Here is a 24,866-nt window from a genome sequence, read left to right as displayed (position 1 = left end):
CCACAGTTCAAAAGCATCAAATTCTTCAGTGCTCAGATTTCTTCATAGTCCAACTCTCACATCCATACATGACCACAGGAAAAACCATAGCCTTGACTAGACGGACATTTGTTGGCAAAGTAATGTCTCTGCTTTTGAATATGCTATCTAGGTTGGTCATAACTTTCCTTCCAAGGAGTAAGCATCTTTTAATTTCATGGCTGCAGTCACTATCTGCAGTGATTTTGGAGCCCAAAAAATAAAGTCTGACGCTGTTTCCACTGTTTCCCCATCTATTTGCCATGAAGTGATGGGACCGGATGCCATGATCTTCGTTTTCTGAATGTTGAGCTTTAAGCCAACTTTTTCACTCTCCACTTTGACTTTCATCAAGAGGCTTTTTAGTTCCTCTTCACTTTCTGCCATAAGGGTGGTGTCATCTGCGTATCTGAGGTTATTGATATTTCTCCCAGCAATCTTGATTCCAGCTTGTGCGTCTTCCAGCCCAGCGTTTCTCTTGATGTACTCTGCATATAAGCTAAATAAGCAGGGTGACAATATACAGCCTTGACGTACTCCTTTTCCTACTTGGAATCAGTCTGTTGTTCCATCCTAGATTATATCTAAAGTGACTATAAAGCCTAGTTTGCCTGGGAGAGTCACAGTTTGTACCTGATGCCCTGAGTTCAGTTCAGTTGCTCAGTCATGTCCAACTCTTTGTGACCCCATGAACGACAGCATGCCAGGCCTCCCTGTCCATCACCAACTCCTGGAGTCCACCTAAACCCATGTCCATTGAGTCGGTGATGCCATCAAGCCATCTCATCCTCTGTCGTCCCCTTATCCTCCTGCCCTCAATCCTTCCCAGCATCAGAGTCTTTTCAAATGAGTCAGTTCTTCCCATCAGGTGGCCAAAGTATTGGAGTTTCAGCTTCAGCATCAGTCCTTCCAATGAATAGTCAGGACTGATTTCCTTTAGAATGGACTGGTTGGATCTCCTTGCTGTCCAAGGGACTCTCAAGAGTCTTCTCCAACACCACAGTTCAAAGGCATCAATTCTGTGGCACTCAGCTTTCTTTATAGTCCAACTCTCACATCCATACATGACTACTGGAAAAACCGTAGCCTTGACTAGCCGGACCTTTGTTGGCAAAGTAATGTCTCTGCTTTTTAATATGCTATCTAGGTTGGTCATAACTTTCCTTCCAAGGAGTAAGCATCTTTTAATTTCATGGCTGCAGTCACCATCTGCAGTGATTCTGGAGCCCAAAAAAATAAAACAGTTTCCACTGTTTCCCCATCTATTTGCCATGAAGTGATGGGACCGGATGCCATGATCTTAGTTTTCTGAATGTTGAGCTTTAAGCCAACTTTTTCACTCTCCTCTTTCACTTTCATCAAGAGAGTCTTTAGTTCTTCTTCACTTTCTACCATAAGGGTGGTGTCATCTGCATATCTGAGGTTATTGATATTTCTCCCAGCAGTCTTGATTCCAGATTGTGCTTCCTCCAGCCCAGCGTTTCTCTTGATGTACTCTGCATGTAAGTTAAATAAGCAGGGTGACAATATGCAACCTTGACATACTCCTTTTCCTATTTGGAACCAGTCTGTTGTTCCATGTCCAGTTCTAATTTTTGCTTCCTGACCTGCATACAGATTTCTCAAGAGGCAGATCAGGTGGTCTGGTATTCCCATCTCTTTCAGTATTTTCCACAGTTTATTGTGATCCACACAGTCAAAAGCTTTGGCATAGTCAATAAAGTAGAAATTGATGTTTTTCTGGAACTCTCCGGCTTTTTTGATGATCCAGTGGGTGTTGGCAATTTGATCTCTGGTTCCTCTGCCTTTTCTAAATCCAGCTTGAACATCTGGAAGTTCACGGTTCACGTATTGCTGAAGTCTGGGTTGGAGAATTTTGAGCATTACTTTACTAGCGTGTGAGATGAGTGCAATTGTGCGGCAGTTTGAGCATTCTTTGACATTGCTTTTCTTTAGGATTGGAATGAAAACTGACCTTTTCCAGTCCTGTAGCCACTGCTGAGTTTTCCAAATTTGCTGACATATTGAGAGCAGCACTTTCACAGCGTCATATTTTAGGATTTGAAACAGCTTGACTGGAATTCCATCATCTCCACTAGCTTTGTTCGTAGATGCCCTGAAGCCTGTGTTTAAATGTACCTCTTTTCCCTTTCAAAGTTGTCCGGTTAGGATAATAGGTATATGGTTACTTTGCTTCTGGAAAGAATGCAGTGGCACAGAAAATGGAGAATAAACCCAAGAGAATGGTTTGAATCTCTCTCTAGTAGTGTTGTTATTATTGTTCAGTCACTACATCGTGTCTACTCTACGATCCTGTGGACTTCAGCACACCAGGCTTCCCTGTCTTTCACCATCTCCTGGAGCTTGCTCAAACTCATATCCATTGAGTCTGTGGTGCCATCCAACCATCTCATTCTCTGTCGTCCCCTTCTCCTCTTGCCTTCAATCTTTCTCAGCATCAGGGTCTTTTACAGTGAGTTGGCTCTTTGCATCTGGTGGCCAAAGTATTGGAGCTTCAGCTTCAGCATCAGTCCTTCCAATGAATGTTCAGGGTTGATTTCCTTTAGGATTGACTGATTTGACCTCCTTGCAGTCCAAGGGACTCTCAAGAGTCTTCTCCAGCATCACAGTTCGAAAGCCCCCCCTTGATACATCTTATTTTCCTCATTTGTCAACTTCAGAATAGTACATTTGCTTGCCCTTCCTCCTAGTCATTTTGAGGGGCGATATTTCTTGGATGTGAATACACTTTGTAGAGAGAACACAAATTAGGGATTGTTCCTGTCCTTAAACCCAACATCAGTTTATGCTTTGAATGGACTCTGTCTTGGAAGAAAATTAGCTTCAGAATCTAGATGGTGTCAGCTCTTTCTTGTCTTCCTGGAGCATGGATAGACCTGGTAGCCTGCATCTGCCAGGGAGGTAACTAGTTTCAGGATTTACATTTCCCCTTAACTCCATCAGAGAAGAGAACATGACCCTTAAAAGTAAAACCATAAGCCCTTCCTTTGCCTTCATATGCATTAATGTGAAAATTCTCCAATAAAGATTCAACTTACCCTATTATATAGGAATAGAACTCTTTTAAAAGTTTGAAAAGACATCATAACTCATGAGAAGTGAGTGTGCCTCAGCTTGAGTGTGTCACCCTATGGATGGATACATGGATATAGTGAGTGTTCCCGGGGGAGCAGTCACTTACAAGATGAGAATGGGGTGAGTGCCACAAGCAGAAGTACTTTTTTGCATAATAATGTAGAATTTTATTTTTTCAAAGTGAAAATGCTTTTTTCTTATTATAAAACTGATACATTTTAAAAACCACCAACCATTTTAGGAAATAAAAATAAATATTTCCATGTAAAACTTTCCATCTTTTTCCCATGTGTATGTGTTTATATATGTGTTATACATGTGTACCTCTTTGCATATATTTTATATTTAAAAAAATAAAAATGGAATCCTATTGTAGGCATTGTCTTGAAATCTTTTTTTTCTGTCTGCAATTATTGTGGACATATTTCAGTAAGTATAGATCTACATCATCATTTTTATAGCTTCCCAGAAATTCCTGCTGGACTTCCGTCTATGGGGTCGCACAGAGTCGGACACAACTGAAGCAACTTAGCAGCAGCAGCAGCAGAAATTCCACTGAATAGATGTGCCAATAGTTTATGTGACCAGTGCCTGATTGCTTGTTATCTAGGTTTCTTTAGGGACACAGTATCTACCCGCTCTGCTATAGTTATTTAAAATCAATTTAAGATATCTTCACACACATACACATGCACATCACTTCAAAATTTCACTAGGAGACAACTCATAAGCCTGTTAGATTAGCATCTTTGATTTAGGTGGGAAGACTCCTAAGAGTTGAAGTGTAGTCCAGGAGGAGCTGTAAATTACAGGGCAAAGGGCATATCAGAGTGGAGATCAAAATACTGCACTGTTGTTACAAACTGCCTGAAGTAGAGTCAGTTACTCTAGGGAATACTTCTCATACACTGGAGCCCAGAGCTGGTCATTCCCGAAGCTATATTACTGCTGGGAGCCTCTGTCATTTAATAGCCCTTGAAGCCCAGTGATCAGACTATTCCTTTCAAAGGAGAAACACTCATGTTCACATGTGGGTGAACAAATCCAGTAACACCTCAGTGTCATGAGCCTTGCCGCTGGGCAAGACTTCTGGGAGCCCCACCAGGAACTCTAGCACATAAGAATACCTCACCCCATGAGTCATCCATGGGGCACCCCTCAGGCTTTCATGGAGCAACACTTTACACTCCGTTTACACAAGCAAGCTGGATGGTCTGATTTCCAGGTTTGGCAAATTAGAACTCTGTGAGTAGGACTGTGGAGGCAGGCCCTGACTGAGTATAAGTGACACCAGATGCAGGAGGAGAGTAAAAGCCAGGGACTTCCCTGGTGGTCCAGTGGATTAAGAATCCACCTGCCAGTGCAGGGGACTCGGGTTCCATTTGTAGTCGGGGAACTAAGATTCCCATATGTCGTGGCAACGAGAGAAACCCACATGCCAGCACTGGAGAAGCCCCCTAACACCACAACTAGAGAAAAGCCCTTGCACCACAATGAAGACCCAGTGCAGCCAAAAAGAAAGTAAAAGGCTGCAAGTGGGGACGCTGAAGCCCTTTTTGTGTAGGACAGAAGGCCTGTGTACTTTCTCTGTTTGTATGCCACAGGTGCCTCTTGTGATGGTGGGGGTGATCACTTTAGCCATCCCTGACCAACATTTGAAACCATGGCACAGAAGAGAAGAGAAAATATTCAAGTGGTTTTTACTTAGTAAAGATAAATCTTACAACCTTTGAAGTTTTTGTGCATACCAGGTTGTTGCCATGTAAAATTCATTTCTTGAGATGGATCAGGGTCAAAAAGTCTGAAAGGTATGGTAGGCCCTGATATCACCATTTTGTAGCAAAGTATAGAAATGAATGCCCTTAACAGTGACCTTGAGTTATATAAAAAAAAAAGATCAAATAATGTTCAAAGTATATACCATTTAAGAGAACAGAGTACAAGAGAATGAAGACCTTTGGAAAGATTCCTATTACAAAGTAGCTACAATTTTTTGAAGATTTAGTATTTTTAATCTTAAGTGGAAAGCCTTTCTACCTTCTCTCTAACTTGAACCATAATATAACTTTAAAAAATACCAAATTTGACTTGGTGGGGGGTGGGGAAGAAACCTAAAAAAACAATAATGAAATATTGTACTTTTAAAAAAAATTAATTAATGGAAACAAAATTAATTGAACACCAAATTTCATACATACTTAACAAAAAGATATTCACCTTCAGGTATATCTCATAAGGTATTCATCTATCTGTGGTTCACATTAAGTGGAACTTCATTCATTTAAAACCTGTATTAAAAGGCATAGCAAGACTTCCATACTCTGGCAGGACATTGGCTTCCAAAGATAAGCGAGACTCTGAACAAGTCCTCAAGGAACGTGAAGTCTAGTAGTCCAGACTGCAGTCAACCCACATTGGCTGACCTTCAGTATAAAGTCGTTTTTCAAATTATGGTGTAGTGTCAGCCAAGGCTGGTTGAAACTGACTATCTTCTGAAGAATCTAGGGTCTGTGGTCCCGTATGTGCAAACCTGTCTCTGCAGCTCTGGTCATGAGTTCACATTACCAAGGGTTATGCCAAAAGCCAGGTCCAGGTACGACCAGGCAGGCTGGCCCAGTCCCTGTGAACCCAGGTAACAGGGCAAAAGGGAAGAGTGTCCAGCTGAGCCTCAGGTCCTGACCTGGAAGTCTGCAGGGCAGCATCAGGGAGTAAAGTCAGGCCTGCATCCAACAGCAGCCGCAAGTTACTGCTGTGTAACTTTGCTTCTCTGTTTCTCCTGAGAGCTCAGGCCTCTGTCTTTTCTTGACTGCTCTCCACATATGCAGCTTCATAGGTGGTGCTAGTCGTCAAGAACTTGCCTGCCAGTGCAGGAGATATAAGGGATGTGCATTAGATCCCTGGGTCAGGAAGATCCCCTGGAGAAGGGCATGGGAACCCACTCCAGTATTCTTGCCTGGAGAATCCCCATGGACAGAGAAACCTGGTAGGCTATACAGTCCACAGGGTCACAAAGAGTTGGACACGACTAAAGCAACTTAGCAACCTAGCCACATATGCAGGCCGTATTTTTAAGACCTTACTTGGTCCTGTGCAGGTTCCTTCTGTGCGTATGTACTCTGATGCAGTGCCCTCAGTGGAGGGGTCTGAAAGCCCAGAGCGTGGGCAGCAGACCTCAGCTTTGTCTCCTTCACCGCTGTCCTGCTCCAAACTGGATGTACTGTCCTTACCAGCCCTCCCCAAATCACCATATCTGCAAGCAGAGCACTGTTTGTCTGGTCTATGGTAGAACTGCCTTTGTTAAGCACACCAGTAACAGCCACAACAAACTAATGCTAATAATTCTGCATCCCTCTATTAGCCTACTTTTGCTAATTTTACTGATTTAGTGGCCATGCCCCTCAGATTTTCAGGAGTTCTACTTTTTAATAGCCTATCCTGTCTTCCCAATGCTTGTCAAACCCTGTGTCCTACTTTTTGGTTTAAAAAAAAAAAATGGTCTCTGTGCTCAGAGGAGTCACAAGGTTCATGGAAATATTCTCCTCACTTTGTGTCATGTAAGCCAGTGAATTTTCCTGCTGAGACTGTTCTGATTTACCCAGGCCCCATATAATTTTCAGGCAGCATGGATGCAAATGTCCTGTGGTTACCAAAACAACCTCAAATAAACTGGTGGGAGGTGCCACCTGTGCATCGCATCTAGCCGTAGAGCTTCTCCCACCAACAGCAGCACGCGGATTTGATGAGAGTTCACAATGTTGACTGCCTTAGTGATATTCAACATGAAGTCCACCATAGCACCCAGCTTCCCTGCTGGTTGCATTTTCAGAGAGAAAGAAGGGGGAGAGGTAGATTCACAAAGTGGCAGTAAAATGTTCTAGGACTTTCTAATCATCCCTCCTGACCTCTCCCCCTCTGCAGTCAATTTTCAGCATCTCTGTTCATGGCCCTGAATGCTTAAATTTCATCCCCATTCACTCCTACAAACCCTGTGGCAAACTCATTACTGTAACTTCTCAAATAAAATGGCCCAAACCTACAATGAACCCACTCACATGTATCACAGGATAGTAATGTCACCCCCTATCAAGCTGGGAGTGTATCCACTTGGCACGGACAAGGGATATGACAGTGGGATCCTTCATTTGGTCCTTTATTTCCATCAGCCTCTGTAACAAAATAACGCAGCAAAAGCGTAACCTTGATACACATGTTGGAGAAGAGATTCAGGCAGATCCCTTCTGCATGCGAGACAGCACACCTTGGAGATGCAGGCGGCATCATGTACAGCTTGGCAGGCCTGCTGGGGCATCCGCTCTGGCGGCTGCTTAGACTGGGATTAGGTAAGGAGCCAGGGGTTAGCAACTGGGTGTGCTAATGAAATCAAAGGAGGACGGGGTGCAGACTGGGTGGAGGTGGTGGCTTTGCATTGAAATAGTAGCTCTGGAATGCAGACTTCCAGAGCTCTCCCCACAGTGTGGAGAGGAAGCCTCCCTGTTAGAGAGTTGCAATCTAAGAACTGAGAAACCGTGAGGATGGGAGTTTGATAAAATCAGGAAAGATGATGTGCTTTTTTAATAAGACAGCTTTACTGGCCTTTTCAGTTCTATCATTCTGTGTTCTGGAACGTGGTAGAGGCAAGCAAGGAGGACTGGGTTAGCAGTTAGGAGACCTGATGTTGTTGATGATTTGCAGTGTGGCCTTGGACATGATTTGTAGCCTCTCCAGAAATCTCAGTTTACTTGTCTGTGACAATGAAAATAATTGCAGATAATAAAGTACCATACCAGCACAGCCACGGTTCATGGGGCTGAGACCGAGCTTTCTCTGAGCCTCCGTTTTCCTCCTTGTTAAATGGGGATAATCATACTGGCCCTGTAATTGTAGTGAGTGATGAAGAGGACAAGTAAACCTTGGAGTTCTGAGTGAGAGGCCAATCTCACAATTCTGGGGTCGCTTTAAGAAGTCAGTTGTCAATCCGGGGCCGGATGCTGTAGTGAGCCTCATGTTGCCCCACCAGACCCTTCTCTCCAGGGAGCCCCTTCCCTCCTCTCCTCCCCTCCCCTCCCCCAACCTCTTCCTCCCCTTGGCCTTCCTTTGTCTGGGAGGCTCCAAGCTGCCTATGCTGTTGTCTAGATCCATCAGGCAACTGCTGTGTTTCAGATCCTGGTGAAATACGTCTGTGTAGTTTTAAGAAAATGTGGGTTCCTTTGGGAGGAAGGGGTTAGCCGTTACGTGGGTGTGCATACCCTCCACCACTGCACTGGAGATCCCTGGAACCAGAGGAACGACATTTACTCTCCAGAATCAACATGAACCTGGCCTGTGGTTAAAATAGTTTTTATAAACAACCTGTTTCTACCTACTCATTAGTTTTCACTAAACCTCTGGAGTGGGAAAGGGGCAACATTTTATTCTTCAATTCAGAGGCAGATGAGAGAGAGAAGAAGAAGAAGAAGAAGGTGGAGCAGAGGTTAGATTTGAATCCATTCAGCAATTGCAAAATTCTCATTCTCACATTTGCATCCCAATAACCTTGGAATTCACTTTTCTCAAATCCTCAGATAATTCTAAAATTTGATCTGGTCAATTGTGTTGGTGTGAAAATGAGATAGGGCTTAATGCATTCTGGGAAAGAAATGAAAAACTTTGTTAAATATGTGATTTAAGCATTCCTTTTTATTTTATCTTGCCAAATGAAAATACTTTATCCACTGTCACCTGTAAGAGAATCTAGATCCCAGACTGGATGAGGGAGGAAGGTTGGCCCCAGCCAACCAAACCTTTGAGGGTTTGACCTCAAAGAGAAAAGGGAAGCCTTTCTCGGGACCAGGTGAGAAGCAGCCCGGGGATGCAGTCCCTCCATTCACTTCTTACGTGCTCAGTCCCTTGCTTCCTCTGTGGCTCGGCGGCCTTGCTGCACGAAGCAGGGAACTTGGAAGTCCCATTCCGTGTCTCAAGACTTCCGCTCAGCACACCCCTTTTTTCTCCTTCGGGATTTGCCAACGTCCAAATTCCAGTGCTTGTAATAGTCACCCCAGATGTGTACCAGGGCCTCAGTATTTGCAGAATCTCTATGTCAAGCTTTAAGTTAAAGATGCTTCAAGGAAGCACCCAGTTCCTTCTGCTAATAACCGCAGTTTGTCATGTGACACCTGCCCCTCCTCCCCATTCTCTCTGAAAACCCCCCACCCACCCCACCTTTGAACTGTCCTTTATCTGCCAAACATCTCCATTTCCTTCAAGGTGGTAATCTTCTGCTTTTGTTATTTAAGTTCGGTTGTCTTCTTAATTGTTACCCGATTGGTCTGGGGCTTGCATAAACAGTTAACGAAAACACGGCGCACGAGGCAGCCGTTTCGCTTTCTGGGCTTGTTGTTCTTGGCACTGGGTCAGTTCTATGAACTTCTGGTGTCCAACTGGTAGGACCTGAAACTCTGTGTTTAACAAGTGCCTGTAGTCAAAACAGTTGGCGTGTGCAAGCTCGGATAGCTGGTACTGACTGCAGCTGGCCAGCCGTTGGGTCCTGGGCCGTGCGGAACACTGGACCCCCAACCACAGTGCTCTGTTTGGGGGCCAGGCTTTTGTTATTTAGTTTGGGAGGAGGAGGTCTTCTTTTTTTTTTTCTTTTTCTTTTCTGTGATGACATCTGCTAATATGGATCGCTTCAGGTTCCAAAAGTACAACGTGTTTACAGTCGTCGTAGAATCAGATTAAGTTGGCAGCCCGAGTCTCGCTGTAAGTGGTTTTAGTTTACATTTCTTCTTCTAGCAGGATGTTTTGCATAAATTTTGCTGATCCTGGGTTATTTATAGACTTTTTTGGAAAAAAAAAAGAAAAAATGGGGATGCCTGAGAGTTTTCTGTTCTAACTGTGGAAAGTGAAATCCGTTTCTGCAGCTAGAGAAACGGCCGGGCGGGCGTGCGCAGCAGAAGGTTATTTTAGCTCTTGAAAATTAATTTCTCCGAGAGGTCACTTGATAACATTCCGGAGCATCCTCTCCAGCTGCCGACATCAGATTCCCTGATAATTGTCTTAGGATGTGTTGTTTTCTTTTGGTTGGTCACAAATGGAGTAAAATGAAAGTAATGATGCCATTTCCTCTGGGACGCTCTGGGAGAGTGGATGCAGTGATTGGGTATTGTTTCAAACGTCCGAAATAGGTTCCTGGTGGTTGTTTTGTCCAACCCTGGGGAGCAGTGCAGCCGGCCCAGAGCGGGCGGTGGGACTGGGGGAGGAGCTGAGGAAGTCAGGAGCTGGAAAGTGAGTTTCCAGTTTGTCCTCACTGAAATGACAGTAATACTCCGGGGTTTATAGTACTAAAATAATAATAATAATATTGAATGGCAAGACGGCATGTCAGCTACTGCATGATCTATTTGATTTTCTGGCCCCAGTGGCGGCGTCTTTGGGGACCACGTGCGTGTTTGAATGAGAACTAAAGCCAAACATGTTCGAAATCACTAGGCAGCATTAGCACTCTATGAAGGGGCTTCCCATAATATTTACTAGAGCAGTTGGCTAAAAATTGCTCTGCTTTGCCCACCGAGTGGCTGTGTAATTAAATCAGCCCCTGAGAGCGTGCCTTGAGCACCTCCCATCTTGGTGTGTGTGCTCCCAGAATTTGCATGGGTAAGTAGCATGTTCATCAGCGTAGTAAGTGTGAAGTCCCCATCTAATGGTCCAGGAGAACGTGGCAAATGAGACACTTCATTGTGCCTCTGGTTAAATATTTTAAACCAAACAAATTGAAAGGGAGGGAGAAAACATCACCTGGGCCTTGTGAAAGGCCTTCTGAGTAGGAAGTCTGTCCTGATCCAAGTACACGGGTCCCTCTCAGACAGGTCCAAATCTCCCACTGCTCCCCACCCCCAGCATCACCAACTTACACATGAAATGAAAATGGACGGTTGAAATGGAAATTTCCAAGGTAGTAACTGTGACATAGGCCGAAACGTGACATGATTCTCACTGCCCAGTGCTGCCATCAGTGGATTTCTTTTTCTCCTCCATGTCTCTCTCATCTGTGTGAAGAGCTGACTCGTTGGAAAAGACCCCAATGCTGGGAAAGATTGAAGGCAAAAGGAGAAGCGGGCAGTGGAGGATGAGATGGTTAGATAGCATCGCTAACTCAATGGACATAAATCCAAGCAAACTGTGGAGAGAGTGGAGATCAGGAAAGCCTGGAGTGCTGCGGTCCATGGGGTCACAACGAGTCAGACGTGACTTAAGAGACTGAATAACAACAACAGTAATATACAAGCAAGGTTGTTTGTATTGTGTGTTGTTTTTTGGTCTCCTCTAACCTGGCAGAGAATGAGGATGAGGTTTGCTTTTCGTCTTCTACGGTTTAGAGCATGCCCTGTACTTTCTCATAATAGTCCCACTGAGCTAGAGAGGGACAGGTCAGGCCCTTTGGTCCCAGTATAAAGATGTGGTCTTAGCCTGGACGGTGAAGCTGGGGAGCCAGAGCTCCAGCCCGCACATATCTTTCTTTCATCCGCCTTCTCATTCATTGCCCCATCCAAACTGGGTGAACTGGCTGCAACGCAGAGATTAAGAAACTTTTTGTTCTGATTTGATTCCAGTCTGCCTTTATGGATGGGACCCTGTTATACTCCCGATTTCTTCGTCCTGTCTGTCAGGCTGGGGTGGGATTGGAGACCCACCTTTGAAGGCCTTAGGTTGGAGGTGTCTCAGATTGTGTGCTTCTCAGCCTACAGTGATTATGGGTGCCCCCTCCCTACTGTATAGATAATCTCATAGCCTGAGCGAATGAAGAACCTTGAAGGGAACCCACAGGCGTTTGTGTTGGAGAGGTTGGCAGTGAATACTGAGAAGTTTCCCAGCCATCCTCCTCGCCCTTTGGCTTTTGCATATGAATTGGCCAAACCCTCACATCCCACCAACCTTGGGAAAAGGAAGATGCTTTACAGCAGTTCAGCTGTTCTGTGCTGGAAGACCTGCCTTCTGGCAGCCTGAGTGCATCTGTAGGTTTTTCGTTGGCCTAACTGGCAGCTTTCTGCCAGTGGGAATGGTATCTTGGAGAGATTTATAGTAGTAATAATCATAATATGCTTCTTTTATGTTTGCATAGCCTGACTCAACTTTTAAACCTCTTTTACATGCCTCGTCTCATTGACTCCTCCCTATAGCCTTGAAGGGCAGATATTTTTAACCTCAGAACACAGAGGTTCTGGAAGGAGGGAGCCAGTATTCAGACTCCAGCTTTTGGACGCCAGTGCTCCTTGTATTGGTTTCAGCTGCCTAATGTGTATAGTTGGTTGCCACCAACCAACTATATAGGTTGCCAAAAAGGAGGGCAGTCTGGGAATTGGAAAACCAGGTTTTCTCCTTTTATTGTATTTCTTGTCAGTTATAAAGGCATATTTGATTACTCACTGTGTGAAGCTCTGATAAGAGTTTTATACTTAGTCTTTCAACTGCTGATAGCAGGAGGGCTGTTTTTAGCCCCATTTGTTAGTCATCTGTGGGATCTGTACCAATGAAGATGAAGATGTGTGGACCAGGTGACATACCTGCCCTGAATGGCAGGTGGATCAGCAGAGTCACACCTCTAGAGTGCTGTCCACAGGTTGCTGTCACCCCAACGGATATATTATGTTGCGCACTTGGCCCCGTCCTCCTCTTCCATGTTATAAATGAGGATTTAGAAGAAGAATAGTCTTAGTGGCAGAATTATCCAATTTTTCAAGATAGGAGAGATTTAGGAGGAAGAACAATTACATTAATGAGTCAGAGTCCAGAAAGATCTCCAGAGGTCAGAGCAGCGGACTGACTCCAACAAGATGACATTTTTAAAGGACACCTGTGGATAAGCAGCTTGGCAGTGAAGAGTGTGAAATAAGACTTAAGGGTGATGTGGCTGTTAGAAATAAAAAATATAGCTTGAGTGCCTGGTGGACTTAACAGGAGAACAATATCCACAACAGACAGATGGGAGCTGCCCACCTATAATGGTCTCCCTTCTGAGTGTCACAGTTTAGGAAGGCCGTGGGAGCCAAAGAGCACCCAGAGATCAGGAGAAGAGTGAAAATGACCTTTTGAGAGGAATGATTTTAGAAGATGTCTGAGAGTATTTAGCCTGGAGAAGGATATTTCAGGGAACAAAGCATTTGGCAAAGTGTCCATGGAAGGGAAACTGGACCAGTTCAGGGTGACCTCCATGGGGCAGAAATGGAATTAACATTCAGGCAGAAGGGAGACTGTCCAGTGGTGGTGCTGCTTGGCCTGGGAGAGCCCAGGGCCTGTGCTGGAGAAGCCAGGCTGGGCAGCCCCGTGGCTGCCACTCCAAGGAGGTGATGCCAGCCCTGGAAGGGGCCAGCAGAGGTAGCAGAGAATGTTTACCTGTGGGGTTTCTTCTTGCTCTGGAGGTTAGGGGTGGGGGAGTCTGTGACTATGTCCCAATGTCAAAGTCTAAGACCCGAGTCCCTTTGGTGGAAATGATGGCTGTATCAGGGATGAGGGGGCTGGCAGAGGGGAGCTGTGCCTCAGCCTTCCACCTGTAAATAGAAGGGCAGCCATCGTGCCTGGTAGGGGAAGAGGGGACTGGGTATTGCTTAAGACAAATCAACACTTCTTTGTGGACCTGAATTGTCTGTCTTGAAGTGAGTACCTATCTGCTATCCTACTGGCCCCCTTAGTTATCTTAAGTTAAAAATTACTTCCTTTAAGTGATTCCAAGAAGAGTTTTAAAGGTAACTCTCAGTGATTCTGAAACTGGTTGTTCTGTGTGTGGATTGTCTTGGCCCTTACTTTCAGCAGAGCTTTGGGTTTTTTGGTTTTGAGGTGAAATCCATATAACATGAACTAACCAATTTAAAGTGAACAGTTTGGTGGCATTGAGTACATGTACAGTGTTGTGCAACCACCACTTCTATCTGGTTCCAAATGTTTCATCACTCCAGAATAAAACCGCATACCCATTCAGCAGTTATTCTACTCCCTAGCCCCCTGCCTCAGTCCCTGGCAACCTCCAGTCTGCTTTCTGTCTCTGTGGATTTGCCTATTCCAGACATTTTCTATAAATAGCATGTATATCATACATGACCTCTGTACCTGGCTTCTTTCATTTGCATAGGGTTTTCTGGGTTCATTCATATGGTAGCATGTATCAGTACTTCATTTCTTTTTATGGTTGAATAACAGTGAGAGACTTTATTTTGGGGGGCTCCAGAATCACTGCAGATGATGACTGCAGCCATGAAAGATGCTTGCTCCTTGGAAGAAAAGTTATGACCAATCTAGACAGAATATTGAAAAGCAGAGATATTACTCTGCCAATAAAGGTCCGTCTAATCAAAACTATGGTTTTTCCAGTAGTTGTGTATGGATGTGAGAGTTGGACTATAAAGAAAGCTGAGCACTGAAGAATTGATGCTTTTGAACTGTGGTGTTGGAAAAGACTCTTGAGAGTCCCTTGGACACCAAGGAGATCCAACCAGTCCATCCTAAAGGAAATCAGTCCTGAATGTTCATTGGAAGGACTGATGCTGAAGCTGAAACTCCAATACTTTGGCCACCTGATGGGAAGAACTGACTCATTTGAAAAGACTCTGATGCTGGGAAGGATTGAGGGCAGGAGGATAAGGGGACGACAGAGGATGAGATGGCTTGATGGCATCACTGACTCAATAGACATGAGTCTGAATAAGCTCCAGGAGTTGGTGATGGACAGGGAAGCCTGGTGTGCTGCAGTCCATGGGGTCGTAAAGAGTCGGACACGACTGAGCAACTGAACTGAACTGATTATGTATATACCGCAATTTATTTATTCATCCATTGATGGACATTTGGGTTGCTTGAGCCATTCGGCTCTTGCTAATAGTGCTGCGATGAGCCTTCATATACAGGAATTTGTTTGAGTACCTGGTTTCATTTCTTCTGGGTCTGTACTCTAGGAGAAGAATTCCTGAATCGTATGGTGATTCCATGTTCAACTTTTCGAGGAACCACCACACTGTTTTCCATAGAGGCTGTACATTTCACATTCCCACAGATGGTGCCCAGAGGTTCCAATTTCTCCACATCCTCACCAAGCCTTGTTATTTTCCATTTGGGGGTTTTTTGGTTGTTGTTTTTATATACATAGTCGTTCTAGTATGTGTGAAGTGGTATCTCATTGTGGTTTTGATTTGAATTTCCCTGATGACTAATGATGTTGATCGTCTTTTCATGTCATTATTGACCGTCTGTGTTATCTTCTTTGGAAAAATGTGTGTTCAGATCCCTTGCCCATTTTTAAATTTGGCTGAGCCTGCTTGTTTTTATATATATATATATATATATATATATATATATATATATATATGTAATATACATATAACATTTTATTTTTTATTTTTGGCTGTGCCAGGCCTTTGTTGCTGGGAGGGCTTTTCTCTAGTTGCAGCAAGCAAGGGCTACTCGCTAGTCGTGGCGCATGGGCTTCCCGCTGCAGTGGCTTCTCTCGTTGCTGAATATGGGCTTTAGAGCATGGGCTCAATAGTTGTGGCACACGGGCTTAGTCGCTTCTCAGCATGTGGGACCTTCCCAGATCAGGGATCAAACCCGTGTCTCTTGCATTGGCAGGCAGATTCTTTCCCACTGAACCACCAGGGAAGCCCAGCCTGCCTGTTTGTATGTTTAGAATTAAGGTTCTAAACTTGCTGCTCCTCAGGTGCCAGAGTTGTATATATGTTTCATCTTTTTTGGCCCCCCCACTTGGCATGCAGGATCTTAGTTCCCCAACCAGGGATTAAACCTGCACCGCCTGCAGTGGAAGGACAGTCTTAACTGCTGGATTGCCAGGGAAGTCTCCATCTTTTTCTTTTTTAAAAGCATATTTGTTCATTTATTTGGCTGTGCCAGATCTTAGTTGCCGCACGTGGGATCGTCGACCTTGTTTGCAGTAGGCAGGTTCTTTTAGTTTTGACATGTGGAATATTTAGTTGGCGCGTGTGAACTCTTAGCTGGGGCATGTGGGGTCTAGTTCTCTTACCAGGGATCAAACCCAGGCTCCCTACCTTGGGAGTTTGGAGTCTTACCAACTGAACTACCAGGGAAGTCCCCATCTTATCTGTTTCCTGAAAAGCTAGGCCACCTACTTATTACCTGGTACCTGAAATGAGCAGAGGGAACAGGCTGAAAGAGGCAGGGGAAGTACACCAGAAGGAGCAGAGGGTTCTGGGAGAGAGCAGCCCCAAGGAAGCTGTGACATCTCTGTCCTCCAGGTCTTCCTGGAGCTCTCAGCAGACTGTAGGAAAGTTACTCACAGATGTTTCTGGAAGGACTCAGACTCCCAGGCCATGGGGCCTACCCTTTCATCTGCGTTTCTTCTGGGTATTGCAACATCCAGCAGGCCTCCTCTTGACAGTCCCCTGAGTGGGGGGAGTGTGCCTGTGAGCCCTTGACCCACTGGCCTAGGGTCTGGAGGACAAGGCTCACAGGGTTACTCTTGGGAGCAGCCTGTCTCCAGCCCCCTCCAGTGGGGCTAGGTTAGGTGGGTGGTCAGGCCACACTCCCTGATTCCCACTGGCTCCATTCCAAAGAAATGGATTATAGAAGCCAGTCCCGCCTCCTCAAGCAGCACAGCCCTCTCCAGCCAGAAGCAGGTTTTCCTATATTCTGGGAAGAAACTCTGAAAGAGGAGAAAAGGAAGCCTAAAGTTAGAGACTCAAAATCATGTTCTCCTACAATAATTCTCCTTAGGAGACTCTCTTTCTCTGGCTTTGGTTATATGGTCAAGCTGCTGGAGACAGTCCCAACCTGAGGTGGCCTTGCAAAGGCCAAGTCAGCACTGCCCAGCTTACGTGCCTGAGATGATGCTGTCTTCCCACAGTCTGAAATTCTCCAGTGGAGGCATACTTCTGCGTCTTGGAAAGCCTTTGTGTCTTAAAGGTTTGTTTTTACTTCTTGTTAAAAGGGGTATACTCTTGTGCCAGGGTTAACTTAAGATTAATAGGCAAGTTTTACAAGGAAATGTTGCAAGCAACACAGGAGAGATCCTAGTAGAAGATAAAAATACCTAAAACACACTATACTGCTCTTTTTCTTTTTTAATGGAGGTAAAATTCACATAACGAAATTAATCACCCTAAAGCCCTGAATTGTGGTTGAGTGGCACTCAGTCTGTTCAGTGTTCTGCATCCACCACCTCTATCTGACTTCAAAGTGTTTTTACCACCCCCAAAGGAGACCCTGTACCCCTTAAGCAATCACTCCTCGCTCTCTCCTTCCCCAGCCCCTGGCAATCACTAATCTGCTTTCTGTCTCTATGGATTTACCTATGCTGGGTATTTTGTATCAGTGGAATCATATAGCACGTGACATTTGGGGATCCATTGTCTTTTTTAGACATCCCCTTCCCCTGTCCCCCAAATCTACTGTCTCCTGCCAAGATCAAGGAATAAACTTTCTAAATATAAAGAATGAATAAAAACTCTCCACTTGAATTCACAGTAAAAATGTCCAAAACTGTTTCTGGACAAAAATACAGAAGTATTTTTCGATCTTTATAATGACGTCTCTCCAAAACATAGTGCTGGATATTGCAGTGGACTCTGCCCGTGAGGACAGACAGGCCCTGAGGGAAAGGAGAGCGGAAAGGCCTGAGGTTCCTGCAGGCGCGGGGACCAGGCCAGGCCAGGGGCCCAGGCAACCTGCAGGGGCCATCGTGCAATGGAGCTGCAGGAGGGACCCGGCCCTTCCCAACCGTGGCTGCTCCGGTGGCTGCTCCGATCCTCCTCTGAGGACGCTGTCTCCTCCGACCACACCTCCTGTGTGTGCTGCTCAGGCAAACCCAAGTTCATCTGCCAAATTCAGGATACAACCCTGGCCATTCCGGGCTTTTCTTTCTGCCTTTCCCTAATCGCATCTGGGCGTGCTCTCTTAAAGGGGAAGTCGTGCGTTCTGACTGGCTGGGGCCCTCAGCCAGGAGCCAGCAAACGGCTCCCACAGTCGTGCTGCCCAGCGTGTCAGTGGCTCAGCCTCCTTACCCAAATGGCGAGGCTGTCTCCCCTGGATGTGTAAGTGTGAGCGCAGGGCACACTTGCTACACAGGATGGCCGGGGGCTGGGCCCAGGTCACAGCGGGCGGAGCATGCTGTCAGCCTGCGATCCATTTAGCAAGTCTGAGGTTGAGCTTAGACGGTGCTCCTGGGCTGTGGGCTGGCACTGGGACAGGGCTGAGGCATGGAGTGGGGTGATGAGCTGCCTGAGAAAGAGGTCAGGAGTAGGAGGCTGGGTTGGGGACCAGTCTATTTTGGACAGGCCTTCTGGAGGCGCCAGCCTCGGGGCCTGAGGAGGAATAGAGTGGAAACTTTTCTAGCACACCTCTCCTAGCCCCGGGAAGCAGTGACACTGAACCTTAGCAGTCCATCACCCCCACTTCTCTGCATGTATGTGCAGCTCCAACCACACTTGATGCATTTATCTACTTGCCACTGATTTTTCTTGGTAAAACACCACTTATTTTTATATGCAAGCAGTGTTAAGAAATGTTTTGGGTCTCTTTCGCTGCACTTTAAAAATTGCTGGAAACTGGCAATCTGTTTTTCCTTCTTTGCTATTCGTGCACGGTCCTGAGTCCAGTGTGTGTGCACAGCAGGCCCTGAGTCCATGTTGGTGGCTGGCTCCCTGGCGGACTGGTCGGTGCCCGAGCATGATTGGCAACACACCTGGCCTGGTTTCTAGCGGGTCTGGTTTCCCGTGTGCCCAGGAAAACCAAGGGAGGGCTCACGTCCCCTCATGCATAGCCAGGGACTAACTCAGTGCCACAAGCAAGTGGCTAATGATAGTGAAATAGACCCTTGTTGTATTTTAGACTCCTTTCTATTCTACCCTTGGGTTTTGTTTGTATGGTGATGATGTTTGATCTTAAATCATATAAAAAAAAAAAGTATTTTCACTGAAATAATTCAGACCTTCTGCTCCTTAAAAAAAAAAAAAAAGGAGCAGAGGGAAACAGAAAAGGGCTGGAGGGGGGAAAAACAAGTGGTGTCTCTGTGCGCGTACATTGACAGGGCAAAGCCACACCCTGCTTCAAGACAACTTCCTGTTTGCCACTGCCAACTGCCACTCCAAGGAGAACAGAAATGGTTCCGTTATTAGTGGCTGCTGCAGGACCACGACAGCCCGTGGGTGAGTGGTTCTGAGTGACGCCGTGAGCTTAGCAGTGAGTTGGGACTTTGCACCTTCTGTTGTAGAAGACTGTGGCCTGCACTCCTGAAATTGAAGGTCGGTACAGATAGGAATCAAGCTGCCCTGGCCTCTCCTTACTCAGCCCGTGTTTTTAAACAGTGTGATCCCAGAGCATTCTTATAAGCGGAATAGTTTTAATTCAGGGGGCAAGGAGAAGGTGGAGAGCTGCCCACCTAGGAAACCTACTTCTTGTCTGGTTTTTTTTTTAAGTCTACATTTTCAGGTATTAGAGGATTTGTATGAAGTGCCTACTGTGAGTTGTCACCAGGGCAACCACCTTCCATGTATTATCAATCCTTACAGGCTCATTTCTTCAACAGCAAACGAAGTGCGTGTCTATCGGGGCCAGTCCCTGGGCTGAATGCCAGGGACGAGAGAGGGCACGGGACACCTGCCCTTGATGCGCCCAGTGACGGGACTCCTGTACCAGTAGACCAGCAATTACAGCATGGGGCGTGTGCTGCGGTGGGGCCCTCACGGTGCTACAGGGGCACCTGCCCCCTGTAACCGTATGACGTGGGCATTATTGTCCCCATTGTATAGGTAGGGAGACTGGGGCTCAGGGGGTTAAGTTCTTTGCCCGAGTCACAGCTAATGAGTGACAGAGCTGGGATTTGAGCCCAGATCTTTCTGATTCCAAAGACAGCAGTGTTTGGTCCACATTTCCAATGACTCCCGAAGCTGGTGCAGAACAAGAGAATCACCTTGGAATCTTTTTGAAAATACAGGTTTGGGGGCCCTGGCCTTGCTCTCCCAAGAAGAGGAGGTCTGGGTGGCACTGAGCGGTCTCAGGTGGATAGTGGCCTAGGCGCTTTCCCAGCCTCTCACCTTGGGATCCTCCAGCCCTACTTGAGGCGTGGACCACGCATGCCTGAGATCAGGGCCAGGGCTTTCAGTGTGCTTAGCCAAGGCACCTGGGTAAGGCCACTGACATTGCCTCAAGACAGTCTTGGGAAGATTCAGCCCAGCTTTTGAGTAATTTTAGACATTGGGAATCCCCCTGTCCTTGTGTCTTCCCACCAGAGATACCCCAGCTTTGCCCAGTGTCCGGCTGCCTGCCGCTCCTATCTCCTTGGTGCCCCTGGGGCAGGGATGATGTCAGTTGTGCCATCTTCAGGGAGAATCCAACAGCTTATCACAAAGCTGGAAGCCACTAGTTGTCACCTGGGCTGTGGTGGCATTGTTACACTCATGTGACTTGCACAGTGGGTATGTTGGTGGTTGGGGCAGAGATCACCCTGATGGAGGAGTTGATACCATACCGGTGGGACTTCTTTTTTTTTTTTTTTTTTTTGGGAGACCCGGGTTTGATCCCTGGGTCGGGAAGATCCCCCGGTGGGACTTCTTGTCAACCGCTCCACTACTGTATTGGCTCTGGACGCATGGGAGCAGCTGGGTCAGTAAAAGGTGAGGATGACAGCTCTGTCCCCAGGGGCAGACTGGCTATACACTGGCCTCAAGTTCTTCAGCCCACCTCCCATGGGAACCCTGTTCTGTACTCTCAGGATGACCAGGTGGTGGTCAACCTGGATCTGGAGATCGTCTCCTCTTCCTGAGGGACCCCTTGGGCCATGGCAGTGTCTCTCTTATCACTACTCTTGTGTTTCAGTGTGAAAGAGATGCTAGAAAAAAAAACAAGTGAATGAATGAGTGAACAAATGAGGTGTGACTTTAACATATGCTTTTCGGTCCTTCCTCCTGTTGAATTTGCACCTGTTTTCTCCCCTTTTGGCCTCTCTGGTTAAGAATGTATTAGTGTTTGTTGCTGTGTATTTTTCTTTTTTCTTGTGTGGATTTAAAAACAACCTTAACAAAACCAGAGCCATCCTATATCTTCCCTTTTTTCCTCATCTATCTATGTTATGTATCCATATATATAGTAACAGATATATGGATACATATCTGTTCATATTGCACTGCTTCCCTGGTAGTTCAACTGGTAAAGAACCCGCCTGCAATGCAGGAGACCCCGGTTCTATTCCTGGGTCGGGAAGATTCGCTGGAGAAGGGATAGGCTACCCACTCCAGTATTCTTGGGCTTCACTGGTGGCTCAGCTGGTGATGAATCCACCTGCAATGCGGGAGACCTGAGTTTGATCCCTAGGTAGGGAAGATCCCCTGGAGAAGGGAAAGGCTACCCACTCCAGTATTCTGGTCTGGAGAATTCCATGGACTGTATGGCCCATGGGGTCTCAAAGAGTCGAACTCAACTGAGAGACTTTCACTTTCACTTTTCATCTGTTTATATATATATATAATATTTCATGTTTTTATAAAGTAATGTTTAGTGTTTATAGATATTGGTGATATTTTTTATTTTCTTGTGAATTTGGGTAGTACTGTCTCACACACACATTTCCTTAGGTTGAGATAACCATCATACCTGTCATTTTCAGTTATTTTATCATAGATCCAGTTGATTGTGGTTTTTTTTTTTTTTTTTACTATTCTAAATAGTGCTGCTAAGACTGTCTTTGAACTTTTCTTGGGGGAGGATATTTCCTTGAGGTCTATTTTCCAGACTAAAATTACCAGGTTAACAGATCAAATGCTATCTGTGAATGCTTTTTAACTGCTGTCGTCAGCACGAGGTTGCTCTTAAGAGAACTGTCGTCCCTTGAAAGTACCCCCAGCGGTATGTACATGTGTTTGTTTCCCACTGGTCTACATTGCTGGGGGCGGTGGGGGGGGGTTTCTTTTTCAGCTTGGCTAAGTGTCTAGTGAGCGCATCCTTGGTGGCTGATGGAAATACTTCAGGGCCCTGGAAAGTCCCTGGGACTCCCCAAATCCTACCCAGCAGTGCTTGATGCCAGAAATGCACACCTGAGGATACATAACTAAGAGAAGAGAGGCGAAAGGGGGACGCTACTGAGAGGGAGGAGTAAATAGCATCCCAAGTTATTTCTGACTTCAGTGTTGTATGCCAGGCCAGCTCTGAAAATGGGAGCTGCTTTGTCAAGAATCTTCCGAGAGGTTGGATCGCTTAAGTGCGGAGAAAAGAGGGCATCCCAGAGATACAAAAGGCATTGGTTCTGGGGCTAGGCAGGCCTGGGCTCTCCTTCCAACTGCCAAGGTCAATGTGACCTTGGTCTTGTTTCATAATCTCATTAAGCTTTAATTTCCCAACTGTAATGAGGAGGCTAACAGTATCCACTGTGAGGGGTTGTTGGGTAGATTATACGTGAACTGGTGGGTGTAAAAGCAGCCTGACACATAGTAGGCACCCAGAAATGCTGCTCCTCTTCCTAAGTGAATGAATGGGCACAGGGGAACCAGATGGCCGAGAAACAAACGCAGCCCTTTGGGGGGATTTGAGAGTTGGGCTGACATGAGCAGTGTAGGCACTGGCCCACACAATGCCTTTTGTCAGAGTGCCCCAAGTGATGCGCATTGCCTGGCTGGGTAGCAGGTGAAGAGAGGTAAAGAAGATCTAGTCTAAGCTAACTGGTGTCGGGCACCCCCGCCTGAAGGAACACCTCGAAGCCACTCAGGCCCTGACAGCTTTTTAAAAAGCCCGCCCCTGCCTCCCCTCCCCCAACCTGAGAATGCACGGGGGTCCAGGCAGCTCACAAGCACTCCCGGCACAGCTGCTTGGCATGGTTCTGTCTGCTGCTCTCTGCCTGCCTCGTCACTTGACTTTCCTGTGTCTTCATTTCCTCCCCGCTGAGGAAGGCTGATTCAATATCCCCCTTCTAACCACCCCAGCACACTGTATTTAATGCCCTGCCACAACTGTGGCAAATGAGACCACAAGCTCACATGCTAACACCCTGCTCTCCACTTCCGGGTCTTCATAGACTTCCAACATAGAATTCGACGGGTTTCCCAAATGCAGCCTGCCTCAGTGTCCACAGCTGTAAACTGGGGGAATACCTGCCCCACCGCCTCACCGAGTGGCCACAGGATACAGCTAGGTGGTTCCTGCATGATTCCCCAGGCTGAAGTCTGGGCTCTGCCCCTCACAGTCCAGCTTCAGTTTACTTTTGGAAGTTTAGACGTGTCCTTTATGGAAAGCATCCTGACTCCAACTACTAAAGCAGATAGAATCCCTTGATAAAATAGAACCCAGCTAATGATTTGCCAAACACTTGCTCTCAGACATGGGGGCCAAGAGGTACTCAGCATTGTCCAAGGAGCAAGCCAGGAGCTGGCCTCAACCCAAGGGAGCTTACACAGGCGTATCGGGCCACAAATGACTGTGGTGTGTGTGCACACTCTGTTGAGGGGGTGGGGTGGAATTGATCCCTTAAACACCATATTGGAAAGTTCCCAATGAGTTCTTTCTACAACTGATACAGGGAACCACATTGGGTGTTGGCAGCTGGCTTGGCCATTCATGAGGCGTCTGTGCTAAGGTTTTAAATGCAGGACATTGATGCTCTGAGTGTAAAAATATCTCAGTGAATAAGCCTAAGGGGAGGGGAGGGTTTAGAATTTTTACTGAGGTAGAATTGCCTGAGAACCTGGTAGACTTTTCCCAGTGGAGAGTACAGGCAGAGAATTGTGGAGACACCAGGATTCCCCACATAGCATCTGCCAGCCCCCTGCTCATCTGGCCTCTGGGATGGCACCCTGGATGGTGGCACCTAACCATACACAGTGAGGCAGGTGGTCTTGGTGACAGAGGCAGGGCTCCGAATTTCCTGTGATGGAAATACAAAACACTAAAAGGATTTGGTCTTTTATTGCTTTGGTCCAGGGGTCCCCAACTCTTGGAGGTTGAGGTCTCACGCTGTGGCTGGCTGATACCTTAATGGCTGCCAATTAGGTGTTTTCCCCTCTCTCCCTGGGGCAGTCAGGTGCCCTGCTGAAATGCCCATATTCACTGGGGAGGAGAGGTGTGTCCAGCAGCCTTCCAGGTGCTCCCTGCCCACTGCAGCATCTTCCAGGACTCAAGGTGATAGAGCCCAGACTCTGAAGACATCCCCAGGTATAATGTTTCCTAGCTCCATGAACTCAGCCAGCTTGTCTCTCTGACCTCAGTTTCTTCTTCTATAGAACGGATATAATAATTGTGCATCTCTCAGACTGTTGTAAGAACTAAATACTATAAGATAATCCAAGTGTTTCATAGAGTTCTTCTTTCATAGAAATCTTTCCATTGGCACATGGAAAATCTTAGTAAGTTATTATTATTTTTGGTCAAAGGACAAAAAGGGTGAGAGCAGAGGTTGTTGATCCAACATCAGTCATTGAGATTGTTATTGATGTAGTGGACACTTAATTCTGCATGAGTGTCTTGACAGTGATTTCCTGTTTTCACTTCGGAAGGTAACTGGTACTCACAGTCAGCCTCAGCACAATAGATTGGTTTGGTCTTTCTGTTCCACAGTCTAGAAAGAAATGTGTTTTAAGAACTATAGCCTTTTTCACTTTGGGAACTACACCTCAAAGAAATAATCCTGAATGACTTTTTAACTAAATTGTAAAAAGAAGAAGAAAGAAAGAAAAAAGTCAGACAGTAAGTAGTTAGAGAAGAACTAAGTAGTCTACAACATGTCAGGGATTAAATGTTCTCCAGGCAAGAATACTGGATTGGGTAGCCATTCTCTTCTC

At 46.1% G+C, this 24,866-nt stretch overlaps 1 protein-coding gene across 12 annotated transcripts in view; it reads left to right on the top strand.

Annotated features, from left to right (window-relative positions):
- ATXN7L1 (ataxin 7 like 1) overlaps nucleotides 1–24,866 on the top strand; it is a 264,507-nt gene that overhangs the window by 177,900 nt on the left and 61,741 nt on the right. The window contains exon 1 of one of the 12 annotated variants that reach the window (XM_061413946.1): nucleotides 9,296–9,849. The exons of 9 other annotated variants lie outside the window; for them this stretch is intronic. Coding sequence is in view for 1 of the 3 variants with exons in the window: in XM_061413944.1 (XP_061269928.1) it covers nucleotides 19,205–19,250 (46 nt within the window). In the remaining 2 variants the exon portion in view is untranslated. 2 more of the 12 variants (XM_061413944.1, XM_061413948.1) reach the window with 2 other exon arrangements.

The sequence above is a fragment of the Bos javanicus genome, chromosome 4, assembly GCF_032452875.1.
Source record: "Bos javanicus breed banteng chromosome 4, ARS-OSU_banteng_1.0, whole genome shotgun sequence".
NCBI lineage: Eukaryota > Metazoa > Chordata > Mammalia > Artiodactyla > Bovidae > Bos > Bos javanicus.
Note: the sequence above shows the minus strand (reverse complement) of the source record. Positions and strands in the feature narration are given on the sequence as shown.